At 34.0% G+C, this 24423-nt stretch overlaps 3 protein-coding genes across 3 annotated transcripts; 1 reads left to right on the forward strand and 2 right to left on the reverse strand.

Moving 5' to 3' along the window:
- Positions 1-409: 409 nt before the first annotated feature.
- Positions 410-4481, reverse strand: LOC132638207 (beta-amyrin 11-oxidase-like). The gene is made up of 8 exons (XM_060355169.1): positions 4079-4481; positions 3386-3845; positions 2518-2784; positions 1911-2000; positions 1703-1778; positions 1118-1224; positions 779-900; positions 410-648 (listed from the first exon to the last, which is right to left on the reverse strand). Exons 1-8 carry the CDS (start codon positions 4309-4311, stop codon positions 567-569), a joined length of 1437 nt encoding a protein of 478 aa, XP_060211152.1. The 5' UTR covers positions 4312-4481; the 3' UTR covers positions 410-566.
- A 6371-nt stretch (positions 4482-10852) lies between these two features.
- Positions 10853-12227, forward strand: LOC132637174 (uncharacterized). The gene has a single exon (XM_060354308.1). It carries the CDS (start codon positions 11571-11573, stop codon positions 12225-12227), a length of 657 nt encoding a protein of 218 aa, XP_060210291.1. The 5' UTR covers positions 10853-11570.
- A 7241-nt stretch (positions 12228-19468) lies between these two features.
- LOC132638208 (beta-amyrin 11-oxidase-like) lies at positions 19469-21949 on the reverse strand. Its single transcript, XM_060355170.1, has 8 exons — positions 21553-21949; positions 20967-21450; positions 20608-20874; positions 20401-20490; positions 20195-20273; positions 20000-20106; positions 19762-19883; positions 19469-19657 (listed from the first exon to the last, which is right to left on the reverse strand). Exons 1-8 carry the CDS (start codon positions 21780-21782, stop codon positions 19588-19590), a joined length of 1449 nt encoding a protein of 482 aa, XP_060211153.1. The 5' UTR covers positions 21783-21949; the 3' UTR covers positions 19469-19587.
- Between the last annotated feature and the right edge of the window lie 2474 nt (positions 21950-24423).

Consider the following 24423-nt stretch of genomic DNA (forward strand, 5'->3'; position numbering starts at 1 on the left):
CCAATAAAATATAACGTTTTTCAATATATATTTACTACTTTTTTTAAAGCGGTCCTTTCTAAATTGGGTACGTACTTATAAGTTTTAAAGTACGAAGGGGTCCTTTTATAATTGGGTAGGTACTTATAAGTTTTAAAATAATATTTAAAACATGTTAAAATTTTAGGTGAAAAATTATCACTCATTGAAAGGTTGAGTTTTCCGAACAATTGTGATTCTTACGTTAGTAGGGTGAACGTTCCGTGATTATTCTATTTTCTTTGTGACTTTGGTTAAAAAACATCATATGGCCTACCTCATTGTTAATTTACTGCCATGAATCATGAAACGTATATGGAAAATCAGTGTACTTATTTCATTTTTGGTTTTACGAAGGGATATGGGTAAACTCGGTCAAATGAGGGTGCAAAAGGGCCACCAGACTGCAACTTCATTATTGATAAAAATAAGTTAACCATACAAACCCATGCTCATCATTTTCAAGATTAGATGACTGAAGGCCAATTAAGATTCACATGAGCAATGCAAATGTGGAACAATGGATAGTGCTGAAGTTGTCATTTATCTTATGTTGAGATCTTCTTGAATCTCCCAATACAATTATCAAGCGGTTTAGTTTTGCTCTGATCTGGATCAGGCTGCTCAAACCTGCACATCAAACCGATTAATTAAATCGACATATGCTTTAATCAGTAATTCAAAATATTTTTTCTTTCATAATTTTATATGGAGTAATAAATATATTAAAATTTCAGAATGATCAGTAAAGGGCTAATACCTGTAGTTAAGTAGAAAGTACTGAAGAATTATTGAAAGTGAAAGCCTGGCCACATTGGACCCTGGGCACATTTTGGGGCCTACTCCAAAAGGAAAATAGGAGGTTGGTTTGGTTTCCATATCCTGCAAATACGTATATAGGATGTGAAATTTATAGGTTTGAAACAAAGACGGGTTCAAAATTTTAATTATATGGATTCAGGATCGGTTGAACCCAATCTAAGACAAAGCTACAGGGTTTAGTTGAACCCGAGCTTTGATAGCTGGATCCGCCCCTGATTACATGGATATTGACTAAGAGAAGAAAATTCGCGAACAAATTAAAGGGCATATCACTTACATCCCATCTTGAAGGATTAAATTCCATAGGATTGACATAAGTCTCAGGATCCATATTAAAACTCCATAAGAATGTCAAGAACTTCCACCCCTTGGGTATGGTGTAGCCTGCACAATACATAAGCGATAAACGAACTTCTAATAAAAAACAGGAATTAACGATGAAAACATTTCTAGCTAAACAACAAAAATCATCGCTAATGCCATTTAGCAACCGATTATCATTAAATTATGTTAGTCACGAGCAATTTAGCGACTAAGTTCGAAACTAATTCAAGTTTTTTTTTTTTTTTGTTGGATTATAGTGTATCCAGTGGCGGAGCCACATGCATCCAAGGGGTGTCAACTGATACCCCTTCGCCGAAAAATTACACTGTGTAAATACGTAAAAGAATTTTTTATGTATCTATACTATGTATTGAGCCCCATTAATTTCGTCGTATGTTTACTTTTATATTTTGACACCTCTTAGTAAAAATTCTAGTTCGCCACTGAGTGTATCGTTGGATTCAAGGCGGCTCGTATTAGAAGTATGAATTTGAGGAAAATAAGTAGTACTAGAAAAATTCAAGAACAGAGTACGAACCGTTTAAGTTAACAGTCGCTTTAGCCACTCTAAAGATTGGTATGAGGCTATTAACACGCAGTGTTTCATCAAGTACCTTTCAATATCAAAAGAGATATTACCACTTAATTAGAAGAAGCACGTATGACGATAGACCAAAAGAGTGGTAAAATTGAATTTTTTACATAGTGAATTGAGTATTCCTAGCAAAAGAAGAATTATATCTTACCTTACTAAGATACTTCATCTGTCTAATCTCGTCGAAATTAAGGCCTGCATCTGAAGATGGTCTTCTCTTAACGATTTCCTCTTGTTCCTCCTGAATAAAGAAAAGAATGTGTCTTACTTTCCTTTATAGTCTTACCTATTTGGAACACGGAGATAGTAAATTTTCAATTTCAACATTCACAATTTACCGTTACTGACACTCTCGTACAGGAATGACACCAACAATTTTAAGACTGCAAGAATCAACTTGAAGGGTAATTTGGTATGTATAACATACTTTTAGTTTAACATCACTAAGATAGAATTTTTTATTAATTTTTAATTTTGCGTCAAGTCAAACTACATACTCCCTCCGTTTCAATTGAACCTATTTCCTTTTTAGTCCGTGCCAAAAAGAATGACCCCTTTTCATATTTGGAAACAATTTACTTTTATGCAATTATTTGTAGCCACACAAAATATATATATGTTTTATTTTACACCACAAGTTCAAAAGTTTTCTCTTTTTTCTTAAACTCCGTGCTCATTCAAATGAGTTCACGTAAATTAAAACGGAGGGAGTATAATTGAAACACAAAGAATATTGCATGAAAGTAGTGAGTAGTTACTTTTGCTTTCTGCAAGATGTCGGGATGTTTCTCAAAATGCATAATTGTCTTTGAGGCAACCTTAGCAACAGATTCATAACCAGCAAATGTGTATTGGAGTAGCAGTCCAACAATGGTCTCATCACTTAATCCTTTTCCTCCATCAATATCTTGAGCATCTAGCATCATATCTAACATGTTGGACATTGGCCTTGCTTTATTCTCTGCAATCATCACTTTTCTTTCTTCTAATATCTGCTTAAACATCTGTGCTATTATTCCTTGAGCCTGAAAACATAAAAAGGACGATTCAAAAACAGAGAAGTTGAAACAAACGAATTTAAAAAAAAAAAAAAAAAAAAATCTTTAAAACCACAAAAGTGCAACAAGAAGAATGTTGAAATATAAGATTGGAAATTTGTTCAAAATTTTAGTAACCATACTGTTTTAAATAGCTTGAAAACAGAAAATCATCAGAATAAATCTTCAGCAACCTAAAATATCTAAACAAGAATCTAATTAAATATCCTATATATTAGGATAAAAGGAGGCGCCACCAAAGGATGTATTGGGATGTATAAGACTTCTCACCGGTAAAAGTATACCCATACCGGATATTTACACCAAACTATAGCCAAATTAATGGTTAAGTAATTTAATGAGGTGAAAACATACATTAATTAACCCAATTAAGTGAGAAAAGCATATGTGAAAATACGTGTCATACATGTATTGGTTTGACGTAATCACTCGGAACAAATAAATTTTACCCCCGCAATAACTTTAAGATTTTAGTCGGAGCTCTCGAGTTCGAGACCTTAGTTAGAATAGAGAAATCTCTATAGGGTGTGGTTTAAAAATTATAGATATTGAATCTACTAGAACTTACCTTCATGGCCCTGTTGTAAGCAAATCCGGGGATATTAATGGGCAACCCGTGAAAACCCCGAATCAGTATAGCTGTCTCCTCGAACACAACGTCAAGCAGTTGTTGAGAAACCTGATAACCCCCTATAAGAATTAGCATAAGCACCTCAAATGCAGGCTTTTTCAGCTCAGAGAATAAATAAATTGGTTCTTCCTTTGCAGCAAATTTCTCAAGTGAATTCTTCACGATTTCATTTATGCAATCAAAGTAGAAGGATAACGATCCGTGAGTCCTTATATGAGCTGTTGTTATTCGACGAAGACGCTTGTCTTCTTGGTTTGAAGCTGTACCAACTGAGCTTGATTTTCCTCTGTCAAAATTATCATCATCCATAAAGATTTTCTTACATATTTCTGGTTTTGTCACGATTATGCTTGGCGATCCAAACATGTATGCCTTGTACATCCCTACTGGCCCGAACCTTCAACGAAGATTATTCAATTAGTTGCATATCAATGGAAGAAAATTAAAAAAAAAAAAAATTGAATATCAAGTATAACGTCAGCGACCAGAGGAGGATCCAGAATTTCAATTCTATAGGTTCAGGAAGCAGTGAACCAATCACCTTGGTTGAGTTCTCGGTTCGTAGTTCAATATTTTCAACAATATCAATGGATTTAACACAAATAAATCGAGGTCTGGGCTAAAACTTACCTAGTAACAAAGTAAGATACAAATGAGCATGGATTTCCAGTTGATTTGAAACTTTTGAAGAAAAGAATCATGTTGCCAATGAATGGCCAACCCATGTCACCTGGAGGCAATCGGTATTTCCTTGAACTAAATTTGATTGTATAAAACCACCCATTTACATTCTTCAGCATACTACAAAGGGTTAAAATCCCTACTCCTAAAGCTGTGTACAAGAACACTGAATCCAACTCCATCTTTACACACTGCAGAACACCTTTGAGAAGTTTGTTGTTATAATACGTAGCCTTCTTCAAGGTCAGTATCTTTTAAAATATGAATTCATGTTTAGAACGAGATCTACCCTCCGTCCCAATTTTTATGAGGGTTGACGTATTAGGGGATGAAACAACAACTCTTTCTTTGATTGTAGTTTGTCGGACATAAAATAACTTCAAAATATCTTTCCCAAAATAACTTATACTCTCTCCGTCTCAATTTATATGGCAAACTTTTCTTTTTAGTTAATCCCAAAAAAATGACACATTTCTATATTTATTAAATTAGCTTTAAATTTATCTTTTCACATTTAATGAAATGATTTCTAGCCACACAATTTTTTATGATTTGTTTTAGACTACATGTTTCAAAAATATTTCTTTATTTCTTAAATTTCATGCCAAGTTAAACACCTTCATATAAAATGGGATAGAGGGAGTAATAAAAAGTAGTTTGTCGTTTACCAAACACGTCAACTGTTTGTCATCAATTTCAATGCTTCTATCCAAACTCATAACTCTTTTATAAATCAGTTTCAACTCTTAAAATGTTTTTCAGCACTTAAAATTTATCAGCTATTTACATCCGCTAATTCAAACGAACTCTAAGTATATTTAAGTGCTAAAAATTTATGGTATGCAAATTCATGATATACATCTATCTTTTGATGGGATAGTAGTCACAGAAGATGCCAACAAATGCTCTGTGTTTTTCCAGCGCCCATACTCATTTAATAAAATTTGTACACATATTATATGTCCATACTTCTGGAATCGTATCAATATTTGGTAGTAACATTCAAGATAAGATGTCTTTTTAAAAATGAGTTTAAAATTATGGACTTAAAATTTTCTAGACAATTAAATCATGCAAGACTTATTTTATTGATTTACATTCTTCTTGAGGCACATCTCCAAATATCTATATATATATATATATATATATATATATATAAAAGAGAGACATAGGTCCGATGATATGACGCTCTCTAAGACAAGAAAACACATTTATCTTTTTCCTCAATTGTTTGCCTTTTAAAAAATTAAAAAAAAAAACTTTTTCCCAATTTATTGTTAATTATGTTCGACTGAAAAATTAAAAGGCACTGCAGCAACCGGCTTGATTGCAGCTATTCTAATAGACACTCCATGAAACCCTTAGAGTTGCACCTGTTCCAATTGACACCTTTTACCTCTCTTAATTACATGTAACGGCAAATATCTATATTCCGCCACAATTACGATAAAGTTACCAAAGGGCTTGTGATTTACAAGTGCAAGCTAATGGTGCAAGTGATTTCAATAAATATCACTGCCTAGGAGAGAAGATGGACGGACTTGAAAATGAATATGTATGATTTTCAAGCTTAAAAAGGTGTGTTATCAAACTTGTGGCCTAATTATCTCGACCAGTCATTCTTTGATGTATCAGATTGTTTCCCTAGATAAGGTTATTTTATGATGAACGCCACAAATCCTTTTTTTTTTTTTTGGTTTCCATCCGACGCCCGATATTCGTATTGAAGCTTGACTAACTCGGATTCGTGCCGGCTAGAGCCATGGGGGAAGCACCGTGTACCAAAAGAAAGCAAAAACTTTCTAAAGTAATCATCTTCTTTCCACTTTAGTCACAAGCTTAATTGTGTAATTTGCACAAATAAGAACTTAACGGCTAGCTTTATCATTTATCCTTTTCTCCAATATTTTTATCCTCTTTTTAAAGGCTCTAAACAACAATGTTTCTCAAATTCTCTTCCAAGTAACATCGTTTCTGGGGGATATTTGATATAATATTGATAAAATTATTTGGTGTGAAAAAATTACTATCCTAAAAGATAGTTTCCTGGCAATACCTAGCCTATATTTATTCAAAATTTTCATAAGAATCTCTTATACGATTTTACTCCATTGAATTATTTTTAAATTTCCTACAACATGTGTGACTTCTTAGTTTTTTTCACCTGTTTTATAGTTTACAATTATTTTTACTGGCTTACCAGTTTTAGACTATAGTTAGCCATAGAATCAAAGTTATGTTTCTTCAACATTCAAGTGACTTCGAATTGTAGGTTCTACAGTTTACAAACAGAGAGAAGGGGTACGAGGTGGGGTGTATTTTTATCGTGACACAACAAATTGTATTACGTACTATAGTTTAACAATTAATATTGAGATAAAATATGCTACTATGGAGTTAGATATATAGTATTAGCCCTTCTATCTCGATTAATCTATGAAAAGATTATGTCTACTCAAAACCGCGCGAAGCGCGGGTGCATTTACTAGGGAATTTATAAAGTTTGCTATATCACATTTTTTTTGTTCAAGCGCTTACTAAGTCTATTTGCGATATTGAATTTTAAATAAGTATGTTTCAATAAAAAAAAAATCATTCCAGCCAATATTAAAAATATTATCGAAAATAATTTCCGGAAATTAACCTCCATCTCACCAAACACCACGAGGCAAGATTTGAGAATCACTGTTTTAAAAGTATTAAACAAAAAATGCCTGACAAGCAAAATTTTATAATCAATAGAAAAATGTACTCGATGTGATACTGAAAGAGTTATGAAGCTTGTGTCATATACATAAAAAATGCTAGCGCACGCATTTTTTGACTATATAGCATCATACATGGAGGTCTTGGAAATGTTAATTTATGTTTTGCTTCAAATTCATTGATAATGCTTATTTTACATCGATAAGTTCAATTACTTTGGACCCCTTCACCCGACCACCATTACGTGGATTTGGAAGTCTATGATATAACTAAAATTAAACAATTCTATCCATCTTACAAATCGTGGTGGAATAAAATATAATTCTAATAATATTTAAGTTCCCAATAAAATTGAGGCGAATGGGTAAGGCTGATTGGTGCTAGAGATTTAGATGAGAGACCTATCACGAATGAAAGTAGCTAGGACTTATTTGTAACTAATAAATTTGACCGCACGGAAAAATTAAATTAAACAATTTTCTTTTTATGAATTTAGTCAAGATAAAAGGATACAAAATTTCATATGTTTGAATATAAAATTTAATTCCGTAAATTGAGTAAACTACATATATACCTATTTTTGGTTAGCTTCAACACTCTTCATAAAACTCATTTCATAGTAGATCAGACAATATTATTCATAATGTGAAGACGATAAAAATCGACATTAAGCCCAAAACATATGTACTTACTTTATATTATGTCAAGCTAAACAAAAAGAAAAAGAAAGAAAGATAAAAAAGCTTCACTGAAATTATTATGCTTGGATTCATAGTTCGTCAAAACCTGAAGTTAAAAGGAATGAACATATTACAAAAGTTAATCATGTGTGATTTATAATTTTCAATAATAAAAAATAGCAGATAATCAACGAGTCACATATGTGATGCAGAACCCTAAGTTATAAGCCTGAAAATTCAGATACATCAGTGTGGTAACATTTATTTGATACATAATATATTTATCGATAAAGGGCAGAAGAAACTGAAACATATTTAATTGTATCATAAGTTCCCAGGCTTTTGAGTTTGTGCCTGAAATATCTTTGGGTTAATCTAATAAAATATTTTCGGGATAAAGTATGCTTTGAAATACTATGACATACCGTGTTGGTCCAGTTCAAGAGATGTACAAATCAATGCTCGTATAATTGATTTGTTTGTCACAGCCAATAGTGCTATCCCTGACGATAAGCAATATAAAGGACTTACTGATGTCGATAAAATTTCTTTCCATGCATCATGTACTCTTCTCTCCAATTAGTTGTATAATCCTTTAGATTTATGCAGTTGACAACTTGACATCCTCTCCTTCAAACACTAAATGTCATTAAAACTGCTAATGTTGTTGGGTGATCTAAATGGAAGAAAAACTAAAATTGATTATATCTTCATGTTGTTAAAATATTGAGTTTAAAGTGACTTAAAAAAATAACAGTAAAATCACATTATTTCAGATTTACAAACGGCAAAAAATAAATAATATCACTCTCTTAAATTATTGGAACAACAAAAGAATACAATAGCACTCTTATGATCATATGCAAGAATTTAGTTTGATGACCGAATTCAAGTGGCATATTGATGCAACCATCTTCATTACATCTTAAATGATAGAAGAATTCTCATGCTCTATTAATTATGAATAGAAAATTGTTAGTGACTTTATTAGGGAAAACAAAAGAAAGCAAACGGATGTTAATAGCTTAATTAGCAGGAAAACGGTAGTTTAGACCTTTATAATGTAATAAACATATGCTGGCCTTAAATATACAGGCTTAGTGATTGTTAAAATAGCTCCAGACCCAGCACGTCAATTATCATTTTCAATTTTGTCATTACTCTCATTTCAACCCACTAAATCCTATAATTAAGATATAATTAGAGTTTTTCATTTTAAAATTAGAGAAAAGACAAAAAAAAAATGAGAAAAAAAATAAATAGAAATGATAATCATAGAAAGGTGTCACATCACCTTATTTATGTCTAGCTTTATATTATATATAGATTTAAAAAAATATCTTTTCTCTTCTGTATATAATACTTATTAAAATAACCTGACCCCTAATTTTAAGTATTTCCGCTTCATATCATGTTTTGAGACTTAGAGATCATCGAGATCGACCATCCTCTCTCTAGTCACTAAGGAACATAATAAAATGCTCACGAGACTTCCCAATATGGGAGAAGTTTAAAAGGTAATTTTTTGTATGTCGATGCGCACTAACCCAAAAAAAAGGTCTCCTCTATCTTGTAAAGCCTGATGGCTTTCCGAATTCATTTTATATGAAAAATATTATTGGAATTTCAAAAAACTTTCAGCTAGTCAGCTAATTTTTTTTTTTTTTTTGGCTGAAAGTGCGATCCCAGCCTCCGTTCCATCAATACTACTTTGCGTGCTTCAATGTAGATTTTCTTTTTCTTAACAACAAACATCACTTCAGGTCAAACTAACCTTCAATGTGTTGGCATAATCCGCTACCCCAGCCTGTATATAGTAATATAGATGATCGAGATCTTAGTACACAGAACACATGGGAACATAGACTTGACCTCCAATAGATATCGAGAAAACGATCAAAATGGTCCTTAACTTATGAGGGTTGGACTGTTTTAGTCCTTCATACGTACCCCGTAATTAAAATGGTCCCTAATATATGAAAAAAGATCAATTTAGTCCTTCGTATATACCACTTAACTGAAATAGTCCTTGATGTATGAAAAGTGAACATTTTAGTTTTAGATATACCACACAACCAAATAGTCCTTAATGTATAAAAAAAATGATTTTTTAGTCCTAAACCTTAAAAGTAACGGTGCAAGTAAAAATATGTTTAAGTTTAACTAGTAACTCACTTGAGTTGTATAAAAATATAAAAATGGAAGTGAAACCTTCCGGTCATAACCAAATCTTATATGGTTGGTTACCTGCAGTGTTTTAAAAGGCGGAGCGTTTTACTTAGCACAGGGCGAGCAGAAGCGGATCCAAGATTTGAAACTTGTGGATTCCCAGCTAGCAGTGTCTGTTGTTACCGGGTTCTCTGCTCAAATTTCTTATATATTTGAATGGTTTCACATTATAAACACAAGGTTCGGAAAAAAGTTGTGGGTTCCCACAAACCCACACCCAATAGTGTGGATCCGCCCCTGGGGCGAGGCGCTAACCCGAGGCTGGGGGCGTAAGCCCCATGGATCTTTAAAGTTTTAATTTACAATGTAGTAAAATAGTATAATATCAAAAAAAAAAAATTATAAATGATACATTAATAGTTTTAAAAAATAAAAAACATGATTAAAGAAACTCATAGAAAACAAAACTTCTCACATGATTATACAAGTATAAATAATGTAATGATATAAAAGTTATTATCAAATGCAAATCAACTCTAACGTCTTAAATTTCAAACAATTAACGAATCAAATTAAAATACTCTCCGTACAAATAAGAACGTTTTTCTAATAACGGTCACATTTCCCCACAATTCTCCGCGCGTAAGATCACACTCAGTCCCATGGGAACTCCGGCGAGGCCGGAAATGGCGCGTCCGACTGAGAATCACAATCCTCGGGCCACTGCGAGTAATGAAAACAAATCAATTCACGGAAAAGACAATTATGCCAAAGTAATTCAAACCAATCCTACTCCAATCCCTAACAAAAAGCATGGAAACCCTGATGTGAAAGCTCTATATGCAAATCACGACGGGAAGACGGCTGTGCTATTCAAAACAAGGGAATTCTATGGAGTCATGGCGGAAGAATGTAAACTTACACTTGTGGGCAAATTTATTAAAACTCGACCTCAAATTGATAAGATCAAAACCCGATTCTCAAAGAAGATTACAGTTCGAGGTAAGGTCCAAATTGGGGTTTTCGATTATCGTACTGTTTTCTTAGATTTTGATAATGAGATCGATTGTAAATCGGTCTGGTATAAGAGGTCGGTCGAAATCGAAGGGCAGGTGATGTGGTTGGAGAAGTGGTCATCGGATTTTAGACCGGAGGATGATTCCACGATTGTACCAATATGGGTGTTGCTACCGGAACTGCCATTCCATTGCCACTCATGGCATTACATCAAACAGATTGTTGCACCTCTAGGAACCCCTTTAATGTTGGACTTAGCTACCGAGAATAGAACAAGGCCTAGCATGGCAAAAGTGAGAGTAGAGATTGACTTGACTAAGCCTAAATTGAATTTTATCTGGATAGGATCTGAGGATGAGACTTGTCCAAGAAAAGGGTTCACACAAAAACTAGAATATGAAAACCTTCCTAAATTTCGCACTAACTGTAAGATCCTGAGGCATTCTATCCTACAATGTAGGAGGGTGGAGCAAAAGAAAAATGAAGAAAAAGAGGTGTATGGGAATCCAAATACTGATAAAACAGAAACAAACGAAAAGGAACAAAGGAGGAGGAGAAAAAGAATGGTAATGGAAACAAAGGTGTGAATGAAGGGAAAGGTGAAAAGACTGCGGGAAAGAACCAGGCAAAAGACAATGATCAACATTAAGAGAGTGAGAACAAACAAGAGGTGAATCAGCAGGAGGAAAAGATACAGTTTACAGCTGGTACAACACAACAAAGAAGGAATATGAAAAAAGGAACAAAAAAGAAGAAGTACAAAGAAAAAAGAATGCCAAAAAAGAAAAATGTTGTGCTGCTGTCAGCTGCATTGCCACAGAACATTACCAGGAAAAAAAGAAAGACTATAGATGAGGAGGTAGGCACACATGAGGAAGGGGAGAAGAATGTTATGGAAAACCAAGCTACTAAAGGTGACAACTATGAGAAAGATAGTCAAAAGAATAGCAAAAAAGATGGAAAAAAAAGAGCAAGAACAAAAGAAACATGAAAAAGGTGCTAATAGTGGAGAACCAACTGAACAGGAGAACAAGGAAGAAGGGGAGGATGAACAGAAAAACAACAACAATGAGGAAGTGCAGAGCAAAAGAAATAGAGAAGAAGGGGGTGAAACTTCTGATATCCTACCAATGGAAAGCAACAATATGAAGTCCATTGATCTATTTGTGGAGTTAAATTGCGAGCAGAATGACCAAACTGAACAGACCCAAGGTGAAAATCAAGAGAGGGATGAGCAACAATCTTTACAATCCAGGACACATAGTAGTAACAACGAGCAAAACCAAAACAGTGAGGAGAACAACAGTAGAAGAAGTAGAAGCAGGCAAAGAAGTAAAACAAGGAAACAGAAGGTTGATAACAATGACCAAGAACTCGACAAGGAGGATCATGAGAAGGGTAAGGAGGATATTCCAAAAGGGGGAAGCAGAAATCAAAAAGGAGGAAAAAAAGATAATGACAAGGCTATTTATACTTTCAAAAGTAAGAATAGTACTCAAAAATCTACACCTACTAATTTCCAATGATTAGTACTCTATTTTGGAATATTAGGGGGGTGAGATCCAAGAAAGCTATTCACAGACTCAAACTACTTGCTAGAATCAACAAAATGGTTTTTATTGCTATATTTGAACCTTTTGTCGATAAGAGCAAAATAGAAGGTTACAAGAAGTTCCTTGGGTACCAGCACTGTGTTTCCAACTCTAATGGGAAAATTTGGTGTTTTGGAATTACATGGATCATACTGAATTGGTGGAGGATAATGAACAACATATCACTCTCAATATGAAGGATAACAATGATGACTCAGGTTCCTATATTACTGTTGTTTATGCAAAATGCACTGCTATAGAAATGAGAGATCTTTGGGACAGCATTGATAACATGAACAATACTATAGATTGCCCTTGGTGCATTGGGGGTGACTTTAATGTTATCATGGACCCTGCTGAAAAAATGGGAGGTAAACATTACAGGGCTAATAAAAGTTTAGATTTTATCAGCACTATGGAAGCTTGTGGTCTTGTGGACCTTGGTTATAGTGGTCCCAACTTCACTTGGTGCAATAATAGAAGACGTAGTAAGAGGATATGGAAGAGACTAGATAGAATTATGATTAATGATCAATGGGCTCAATTTTTTAATCACAATGAAGTCAATCATCTGGCCAGAACTGGCTCTGATCATAGACCTTTGTTAATGAAATCTCACAAGGATCAACAACAGCACATCAAATACTTCGGATTTCTGAATTTTTGGTCCAAACAGCCTGATTTTCAGGAGGTAGTTCAACAAAGTTGGGATACCACTATCCAAAGGAATCCCATGTGGATTCTGCAAAGTAAGTTGAAGACTTGAGTGCTAGACTTAGCCAATGGTCCAAAGAGAACATTGGGGATATTCATGAAGAAGTTGGCAATTGGGAAGCTAAGATGCTCATTCTAGAGGATATGGATTTGCAAAATAACAATGGACATCACATAGAGGAGCTCAACAAAGGCCATGTTGAGTATGTAAAATGGTTGGGAATGTAGGATAATCTTCTTAGACAGAAAACCAAGACTAATTGGTTTAAAGAAGGAGATTACAATTCAAAATACTTTCATAGTCTCTTAAGAGAAAGAAGAAGGAAGATGCAGATTCTCTCTATCAAAAATCATAGGGGAGCTTAGTTACAAGGGAAGGAAGAGATAGCAGATGTTGCTGTTAGACACTATAAAAACTTCTTCAATTTGAATCAGCCTGTTAAGGGTAATAATGTGCTGAATTGCATTCCTTCTATTATTAGCCCGGAGGAAAATCAAAACCTTACCAAAATGCCTGATGAAGAGGAGATTAAGGGTGCAGTTTTTAGTATCAGCACTGAAAGCTGTGCTGGCCCAGATGGTTTCAATGGGATGTTCTATCAACAGTGTTGGAATATTATTAAGAAGGAAGTCATTGACTTTGTGATGGAATTCTTTAAGGGAAAAGGGCTTACTAAGTTCTATACTCATACATGTCTGGCACTTATTCCTAAGATAGACTCCCCTGCATCCTTTAATGATTTCAGACCTATCAGCTTAAGCAATGTATCTAACAAGATAATCTCTAAGATACTTGTTTCAAGACTGAACCCTCTTCTTGATAAGCTTGTTTCAAAAAATCAGAGTGGTTTTGTTGCTGGTAGATTGATCACAGAAAATGTCATGCTGGCCCAAGAGATTATCCATGATATATCAAAGCCTAATCAGGGAGGTAATATTGTAATAAAGATTGACATGGAAAAGGCATACGACAGGCTCTCGTGGTCCTTTCTTTTAAAGGTTCTGCACAGATTTGGTTTCAGTTCAAAGTGGATAGACCTTATCATGAAAACAATCTCCAATGTCTGGTATTCTGTATTGATCAATGGTGCAAGACATGGTTTTTTCCGATCCTCACAAGGCTTAAAACAGGGAGACCCCATATCTCCAGCACTTTTCATCCTAGCAGCTGAAGTTCTGTCAAGATCTTTAAACAACTTGCACAATGATAGCAAGTTCATACCTTTTGCTATGCATTTGAAAGGGCCAAAGGTTAATCATCTGGCGTATGCAGATGACATTGTAATCTTTTCTAGCGGTAATTCTAGATCTGCTAATCTTATTAAGAGGCAAATATGCAAATATGAGAAGGCTTCAGGTCAAAAAGTCAATGAGGATAAGAGTTTCTTCTTTGTGGCAGCAAAAACCAGTCCATATAGAATCAACAGGCTGAGACAATGCTTAGGATATATGGATAAGTCTTTTCCTTTCACTTATCTTGGATGTACCTTATACTCTGGAAGGAAGAAAGTGGAATATTTTGATGGCATGGTGACAAAAGTGGTGAAGAGATTAAATGGATGGCAAGGCAAAATGTTATCATATGGAGGAAAGACTGTTTTGATTAAAAGTGTTCTCCAATCCTTGCCAACTTATACTCTATCAGCAATGAACCCTCCAAAAGGGACTTTGAAAATAATTGAGAAACATATGGCAAGATTCTTTTGGAGATCTTCCATCGAGAGAAGGAAGCACCATTGGAGTTCCTGGTCTAATTTGTGTCGTACAAAGGAGGAAGGTGGCATAGGTATAAGGAGCCTAATGGATATCTCTGACAATCTTGCAATTAAAAGATGGTGGAGATTGAGAACTAAGCAATCCCTGTGGGCAGATTACATGAAGAGCAAGTATTGCTCCTATAAGCATATTGCACAAAAAAAATGGATTCATGGGAACTCACAAGAATGGAAAAGTTTGGTTTGGGCAAGAAGCAAAGCTGAAGTTCACATCAAATGGCATATCAACAGTGGTGATAGCAATTTCTGGTGGGATATATGGACAGATCTTGGTCCCTTGGAAATTATCCCTAATATGCAATTAGATGGACTCTTATCTAATCTTAAAGTTAAAGATTTCATGGTGGACAGGAAATGGGATGCAAGAGTTCTTTCATGTATCCTCCCAATGCATATGGTTCAGAGTATTATGCACATTCAAATTGGACCACTTGATCAAGAGGATGAAGCTACTTGGAACATCTCTGAAGATGGTCACTACTCCAATAAAACTGCTTGGAACTTGACTAGAAGTGTCAACCATAAAGATGATTTCTTGAACAATTTTTGGCATAAGGCTGTTCCTTTTAAAATATCTTTCCTAGCATGGAGACTATGTCAAGGAAAACTTCCCTTTAGGGAAACTATTATTAGATTTGGTATAACTACTAATGCTAATTGTTTATGCTGCAGGAACCCGGTGACAGATTCGCTATAGCACACTTTTACGCAGGGAGAGGCAGCTATGTATATATGGAATTTTTTTGGGGCTGCTATGGGAATCATACACCAACCAGGACAGATAATAAGAATCTTCAACAATTGGTGGAGGATAAAAGCCAACAACAATATTCACAAGATGGTGAAACAAGTAATGCCAATGTTTATATGTTGGGAACTCTGAAAGCAATGGACTGCTTGTAAATTTGGTGATCAAAAGAAAATGTACCATAACAAGATGGAATACCAAATTATATGGAACTGTTTGGCTGCTCTTAAGAATGTTTATCCAGCTGTTACAATTAATGGAAAATGGCCAGAAATGTGTCAATATATAGAAAGCCTTCAACCCAAAGTGAATATTCAACAGGTCATCTGGCAGAAACCAGATATTGGAAAATATAAGGTGAATGTGGATGGGAGTTTCTGCCAAGGACAATATGGTATTGGAGGGATTATGAGAGATCATAATGGCAACTTTGTTATGGCATTTTCGAAGCCTATACAGTGCAGAAGCAGTATGCAAACAGAAGCAGCTGCAGCCAAGTTTGCTGTGCAGTGGTGTCTACAAAAAGGAATCAACTACTTTACATTAGAAATGGATTCCCTGGCTATTGTTAATATGTTACATAACAACTCAACAGAGAATCTCAACCTGAAGAGGCTTATTCATGATATCAATAGTCAAAGTGGAAAGTGTTCAATCAGTATTGATCATTGTCTCAGGGAAGCAAATATGGTAGCAGATTTTTTTGCTAAAATGTCCTCTAAGAGCAGAAACGAAATTTTTTGGTCCTCTTGTCAACATCTCCCTCAAGAGGTGAAAGGTTTAGTTCAACTAGATAAGTGGCAATTTCCTACCATGAGAAGAAGATTTGAGAAGAGTAACTTCTTTGTAAGTTAATGTATATTAGTGTATAATGAGGGATATTGTATAGGCTAATCCTTCATTCTTTAGTTAGTAATACAACTTTGGTTAGAGGTTTGGTCCATGTCCCCCTCTAACATATGTAATTTTTGCGATTAATGGACATGGTAGGGCTCAAAGCCTAACCCCCCACACCAATGGGATCACAACCATGGTGATGGCTTAAAAAAAAAAAACGAATCACATTTTTTAAAACATATATTACTATCATACTAGACTATGCAATTACCTCCCTAAAAAGAAAATAATCAATAAACTTTGTATTATACTTAATTAAACTACCACTCCTTCACAAGTAAAAACAGAATTACTTCCAACTATCGAAATAATAAAATCAATTTTGAAACATAAGAAAAAACATGAATTAAGACCAATGACAAGTAAAGATGTAAACTTTGGCGATGTATTTTTAAAAGAAATGTTAAGTGATATTCAGCCTCACGGTGTTCTCAAATTGTAAATATGCAATACTATGACTTGTTATGTGAGTTAGTCTCGATCTTCTTATTCCTATAGATGAAAAATTATTAAGCATCATTCATTAATTAAAAAATTATGAGGGTCAACAATGTTAACAAGGAATTTGACACATAATTTATGTAAGAACTATAAGGCAAGCCCTGAATGTTGGGCGTTGGATGTGTTTAAGGTGTACAGTCGAGCGCTAAGGCTGTAAGCCTCACAGAACTAAGCCCCACACATAAGCCCCGAGGTGTTTTGCCAGTGCCCGGCCCCGAGGCGAGTCCCAAAATTGCCTTTTAAAACATTAGTTACCCGAACTTTACCTTGTTGGTGATGGTTCGATTTCCCACCTGGTATTTCCCTTTCCCATACCCCCTATGTGATTAAAAAAAATTGTGTCTCTTGCTGCAAGAATGAAATGTTGTAAGGAAAGCAAAAAAAAAAAAAAAAAAAAAAGTTTTTTCATTATTACAGGCGCAATGGTGATGACGGGAGAAAAATGGTACTAGTTTTTGCTTCCCTTACTTGAGTGACTAATAAAACTTGACAGATTTTCTTACTTGCCCCATTATTTTAAGGTTTAGGACTAGGGGTGTACAAACTAAACCGATAAACCGAGTCAAATCGAGAAAAAAACCCGACTAGTGGTTTGGTTTGACTTGGTTTGGTGTTGGAAAAAAAAACCCGACCATAATTGGTTTGGTTTGGTTTTAGCTAAAAAAGTCAAACCGAACCAAACAAACCCGACATTACATGTATTCAATTTTTAAAATATTTTATACATAAAAATATTTATTTGTAATGTAATTTATAAATATTTCTTAATTTTTTTCATAGTTTTTCATCTATTATCATTTTATTCAAGCTTGAACTTAGGATTTTGAATGTGAATAAGTTTTATATCCTATGGATGTTAGTAACTCATATAAAGTCCAAACCAAAACCAACTCAACACTAATACTAACAAAAGAATTTCAATTTACCAATAGAAATGACAATAATGTTGGATATCTATTCTTTAGTTTTGCATAATTGGTTTAGAGAGTGAAAATACATAACTTAAGTTTTTTTTTTCTTGTCATGTAATTAATACTTATTAGCCGTACTTATTTTAGCATGACTTAGTATTTTTAGATTATGGTCATTTTATTTATGGCTTATTAATTAGCAATATTTATTTTAACCGATTTTATTATCTTTTGTTGAATATTTTAATACAATGTCATCACTCCTCTCACATTTTGTGTTATTTTCTTATGAAACACCTTAATTACATAGTTGTATCTTACTAGGACTAAAGAAATATTTGACGTAAAAGTTATATGTTTTGTATCAAGATTATTCCGAAAAAAAAAACCCGAATAACCCGAGAAAACTGAATAACCTGAGAAAACTCGAGGTTGAAAAACCCGAATTTTATTGGTTTGGTTTGGTGTATAAATTTAAAAACCCGACGCAATTGGTTTGGTTTGGTGTTTAAGAAATCTGAACCAACCCGGTCCATATACACTCCTATTTAGGACTATGATGATCATTTTTTTCATACATTAATTAAGGATTATTTCAGTTATGTGGTATATATGAAAGATTAAAATGAACACGTTTTTCATACATTAAGGAATGTTTCGATTACGTGGTATATATGAAGTGCTAAAATGATCACCTTTGTCATACATTAAGGACTATTTCTGTTACGTGATATATAGTCCAAACCCCGTACATCAGGACCATTTTGATCGCTTTCTCATTAATTTCACTATTCATGACAAAGGTAAACTGCCCCTTCTTTCCATGTAAAGCCAAATATATTGTTGCCAAAATAGTGCCACAATAATTGAGCCAATTCTCCTTCAACAGACAGGTGCTGAAGAGATTTTTCTTTAACAACTTAACAGTAGCTACATTTGGAAAGGCCATGCAAACCTAGTATCTGCACTACATCATCTATTGGAATTTTGCCATCAAGTAGTTTCAGCATAAAGAATGGAACTTTAGAATGTCATCAAAACTAGAACTCCATAGGACCTATATATATATATATATATATTTAAATCAAGTTACATTCCTATTTAATTCCCAACCTTAATATTCATGTACATTTAAATAACAACCACGCTCGAAGATATTCCTATTGCATAAACAGAGTTTTTGCTGCATACTGAACATCCAATTTTTTGACATGATTGGCGTTATTTCTACTTAAGTACGACGAGAATGAAAAGACAACTCTCAATTTCAGATGAAAAAGTGAGTTTTTTGGTGGCAGTAAATTTACTTTATTTAGTTGCATCAACCATAATGTCCATTTGAAAAATAAGGAAAAAGGAAAGTTTAACACCAACTAATTATACTATTTATGGTTTATTAGTAAGACACATATTCATTAAGTCTTTTAGCATTTCAACTTTAATTTGTTCTTTTACTTTAAATCTCATGGACAATTAGGTAATCGCCAATTTGTTGACACCAATCTTGAAATATGTATATATTCATTTTTTCAAAGAGAAGGGTCATGAACTCAGTGAATTGATGAAAGGGAAAGCACAAGACTGAAGTTGGACCCACCAGACTACAACTCCATTATTGAAAATTACGTAATGAAACAAACTCATGCTCATTGCTTTCAAGATTACATATGATAAAGTGCAATGACTCGCATGAAAAAACGAGTAATTCAAATGCTGAATCCTGGAAAACGTTGTAGTCGTCATTAACACTATGCTGAGATCTTCTTGAGTCTCGCGATACAAGTTTCAGGTTTGCTATCTTTATTAAGCTGTTCAAGCCTGCATCACACCGATTAAAAATTGAAATATGCTTTGATCAGTAATAGACATTCTTCTTTTTATTTGACGGAACATATAACTAGTAAATTTAAAATGATCAGTACCTGTAGTTAAGAAGGAAGTAATGAAGAAATACTGAAACTTCAAGCCTGACCAAATTGGATCCTGGGCACAATCTGAGGCCTATTCCAAAGGGAATAAAGGAGTTTGGCTTGGTTTCAAAATCCTGCAAAATTGTTCACTTGATACTATAACATCTTTGGGTATTTAAACAATTAACGATCGATAAATTTGTTAAGTCAAGAAATTAAATTTATGAACACTATTGGACATGTCACTTACATCCCATCTTGAAGGATTAAATTCCTTAGGCTTGACATAAGTTTTAGGGTTCATATATAAATTCCCTAACAATGCCAAAACTTTCCACCCCTTAGGTATAGTGTAGCCTGCACAAGACATATAAATTAACTCTTTTTAGTACTGTATCTATTGCCACTAAGATAAGTAGACAAAATTAAAAGGCAGAGTACTAACCATTTATGTTAACAGTAGTTCTTGCATCTCTAAACAATACTGTTTCGGTGCTACCCAGGCGCAGTGTTTCATTAATTACCTTTTAACATTGAAAGAGATATCAGTACTAATCAGAACGCATATTAATTAGTCCAAATAAGTTTGATCATGATCCTGATAAAAGAAAATTACTAAAATTATTTTAGTAAAGAAGAATTAGATCTTACATTACCAACATACTTCATCTGTCCAATCTCGCTGAAACTAAGACCTGCATCTGGAGATGCTCTTCTCTTAACTATTTCCTCTTGTTCCTCCTGAAAAACAAAGAATTAGTCAAAAACGAAGTGAATATTTTTTAAACTTGTGAAATAAAAAGGAGAGTATATATGTCAGATAAATTGGAACAGATGGAGTAATGATCGAGGACGTACTTTTGCTTTCTGCAAGCACTCGGGGTGTTTTTCCAATAACATAATTGTCTGTGTGGCAACTTTAGCAACAGATTCATAACCACTAAATGTATACCAAAGCAGCACTTTCATGATATTCTCATCATTCAATCCTTTTCCTTCCTCATCATATTGATTGTCTAGCATTATATCTAGTATGTTGGTCTTTGGCGCTTCTCTATTCTTTGCAATCATCACTTTTCTTTCATTTATTATCCGTTGATATATCTTAACTATCTCTCCTCGACCCTGAAACGATAAAGTGATTAAAATTCAAAGCAGACAATAAGCTAAACAAACAAACAAACAAACTTTGCATTATTTCTCTGTTTTGTTTTTACCTTCATTGCCCTATTGTAAGTAAATCCGGGGAAATCAAGGGGCAAGCTACGAAGACCAGCAAATCGGAGATTATTCTCCTTGAATAAAACGTCGAGTAATTCATCAGCAACTTGATCACCACCTATAAGTACTTGCATAAGCACTTTAAATGTTGGTTTTTTCATCTCAAAGAGTAACTTAAGCTCTTCTCCGGTGTTAGCCCATTTCTCAAATGTTGTTTTCACAGTTTCGCTTAAGAAGTCGAAGAAAAAGGATACTAATCCGTGGCTTTTTATTGGAGTGGTTAATCGACGAGCAAGCCTGTCTTCTTGCTGTGATGTTCCGCCAATTGGTTCTTTCCTCAACAGCTCCAAAATATATTTGGGAAATCCTAAATCAAAATTTTCATCATCCATTAAGATTTTCCTGCATAATTCAGGCGTTGTAACGATAACGCTTGGCTTTCCAAACATGAATGTCCTGTACATGCCTCCTGCCCCGAACCTAAAAAGTTACACATGAAGACAAATTGTTTATACCGACTGTGTATCAGTGTATGTTACTTAAATTCATATCGTAATACAACAGAATTAATGACTAACTTACCTGGTAACAAAGTAAGATACAAATGATTTAAGATCGTAAGCTGAAAGACATTTGACGAAATAGAGCATGTTTCCGACGACTGGCCAGCCCATGTCACCGGGAGGTAATCGACATTTTTCTGAACTGAATTTGAATGAATAGTACCACCCATTTGCTCTCTTTAGCACACTAATAAGGGTTAAAACCCCTACTGCAAAAGCTGTGCTGAAGAACACTAAATCGTACTCCATTTTTTACTCTATATATATCAGGAAACTTGTGTGAAGTCAAATTTGTGATGAGTTGGTTCTAATATATAGACTTCAGGGTCAGTAATACACTTGATTTTATTTATTAGACATCCATATTTGGGATCTAGATCTACGTATGCGTGTCTGGGATCTCCTAGAGTATGGTGTGCTAAGTATTTAATACGTAAATTATTCAGTAGGGCATCAAAAGATTCCACCAAATAATGTGAGTCGTTCTTGGCCAGCTGATACTTATTTAAATAAAATATGAACTATTTACACACATTTTAATTCCAATGATCAAAGGGAATATGCATAAGATAATATTGAGTAAGATGTTCTTGTATTACAGCATCCAATCTTATATTTTATGCAGGTTATACTAAATTAAATTGGTATGCTCAACCTCATTATAAGAAAGTATAGAAATTGCAATAAAAAATTTAATATTTGGCAACAACTTAGTTGCTGGCAAAGAACTTTTTTGTTGCCAAAGAATATAATTTTGTTGTCATAGTATTGATTATTGTCGCTAAAAGTACTTTTGGCAACAAAAAAAAAAGTTGTTGCATGGTGTTGCAATAACAGCTGTTGGGAAAAGTCTATGCAACAAAAAAAAAAATATTGCCAAAAGTACTTTTTGCAACAATAATCAATCTATGACAACAAAAATAATTTTGTTGCCAATTTTTTTTTTCTTATAGTGCCTCTAAGATAAACTATAATTAATGCAATTAGGATTAATTATTCAAATGAGATCAAGAATAAATAAGGGTAATTTTAATAAAATTATACATTTAGTTAATATTTCTTACAAGTAAAAATACTTGTAATCTAAGAGTATAATGAGTATATCGTTTTTTTTTTTTTTTTTTTGGTTAACTAGACATTACTGATATATTACGTTATATCTACAGAGGATACAAAAGAGTTAATGGCATTGGAGCCATTAGATTGTCTGAAATTCGCACCTTTATAGGTGTTACATAACAAAATATTACGGTTAAAGTAGTTCCCACTCTATCTGCTTCAAAAACTTGCCTAACAAACATTAGCAGAACTGCCAGGATTTCCATCCCTTCAAAAAGTTGCTGCCTTTCTGTCACATCCCGAACCATGGCCTAGGCGTAACACGGCACTCAGTGCGTAACTGCATGTGACTAAGCGAACCCATAGGCTTGTTGAATCAGCATGTGATATCAAAACATGCAATAATAAGGAAATAAGGCTAACACATGCTGATCTACTAAAAATCTGACTGAAAATATATTAAGTGCGGAAATACTGAATTAAGTCTGAACATCTGAATAAACAGCCAACAAGGCTAATACATAAAAGACGACTAATATCTGATTGAATGAACTATGTCTATGAAGCCTCTAAAGAATACTGAAAGATACTGTCTAAAACTGGAAAGACTGAAAGGCGGATAACACCCCGGAGGAACTGGGCTCACCAATAGCTGATACGAGCATGTCTTAGCTAGTTGGATCGTGAGTCCGGAACCAAAATAGCTTCAAAAAAAAGTTTTTGAACCAAACTACCCCAACAAAAAAAAAAGCTACAAAAGTGCCTTTAGCGCAGTAAATTACTGCTTTAAAGCAGTTAACGAGAACGACTTTGTTAACTGCTATAGTGCAGTAAATTACTGCACTAAAGCGTCCCCTCTTTTTTTCGGCCCTTTTTGTTAACCCTTCTTTCATTACACTTTTTAACGTACTTTGACTATCGATTAATCATGCTTCGGAACCCCGAAACTTAAATATTTTATATAGAACCCTACTTATTTTTGTGCGATTAATAAGGTAGGCTCAATACACCAAGGATAAGAAAATCTTCGGATAACCGTTTTAGTGGTTGAAAAGTGCTCGAACGCCATTTTCATTTGAAGGCTTGGTGTCATTAGCTTTAAGTTCTTTACGAATACTTAAATTGTATTTTTTTATGATTGTATTTTTACTACTTTTGATTAATTATTAAGATTTAACAAGTTTAGTATTCGTAAAGAACTTAAAGCTAATGACACCAAGCCTTCAAACGAAAATGGCGTTCGAGCACTTTTCAACCACTAAAATGGCCATCCAATGATTTTCTTATCCTTGATGTATTGAGCCTACCTTATTAATCACACAAAAATAAGTAGGATTCTATATAAAATATTGAAGTTTCGGGGTCCCGAAGCATGATTAATCTATAGTCAAAGTAGGTTAAAAAGTGTAATGAAAGAAGGGTTAACCAAAAGGGTCGGAAAAAAAAAGAGGTGACGCTTTAGCGCAGTAATTTAATGCGCTATAGCAGTTAACATAGCCGTTCCCGTTAACTACTTTAGCGTAGTAATTTACTGCGCTAAAGGCATTTTTGTAACTTTTTTTTTGTTGGGGTAGTTTGGTTCAAAAACTTATTTTTGAGGCTATTTTGGTTTCAGAATCTTGGATCGTCAACCTGTATATCGTTACCTGCATCACGAGATGCAGGCCCCCAAGCAATAAAAAGTAACATCATCACTTTTGAATTGTACTAGTATGTAAAGCAACTAAAAGAAGAAATATAAGTACTGAAACTGAAACTGAACTAAACAGGAAGACAAGAATCTAAATTACTCCCTGTTCTGAATGAAGAATCACCTGTAAAACTGTAAATA

Source organism: Lycium barbarum, chromosome 4 (assembly GCF_019175385.1).
Source record: "Lycium barbarum isolate Lr01 chromosome 4, ASM1917538v2, whole genome shotgun sequence".
Taxonomy (NCBI): domain Eukaryota; kingdom Viridiplantae; phylum Streptophyta; class Magnoliopsida; order Solanales; family Solanaceae; genus Lycium; species Lycium barbarum.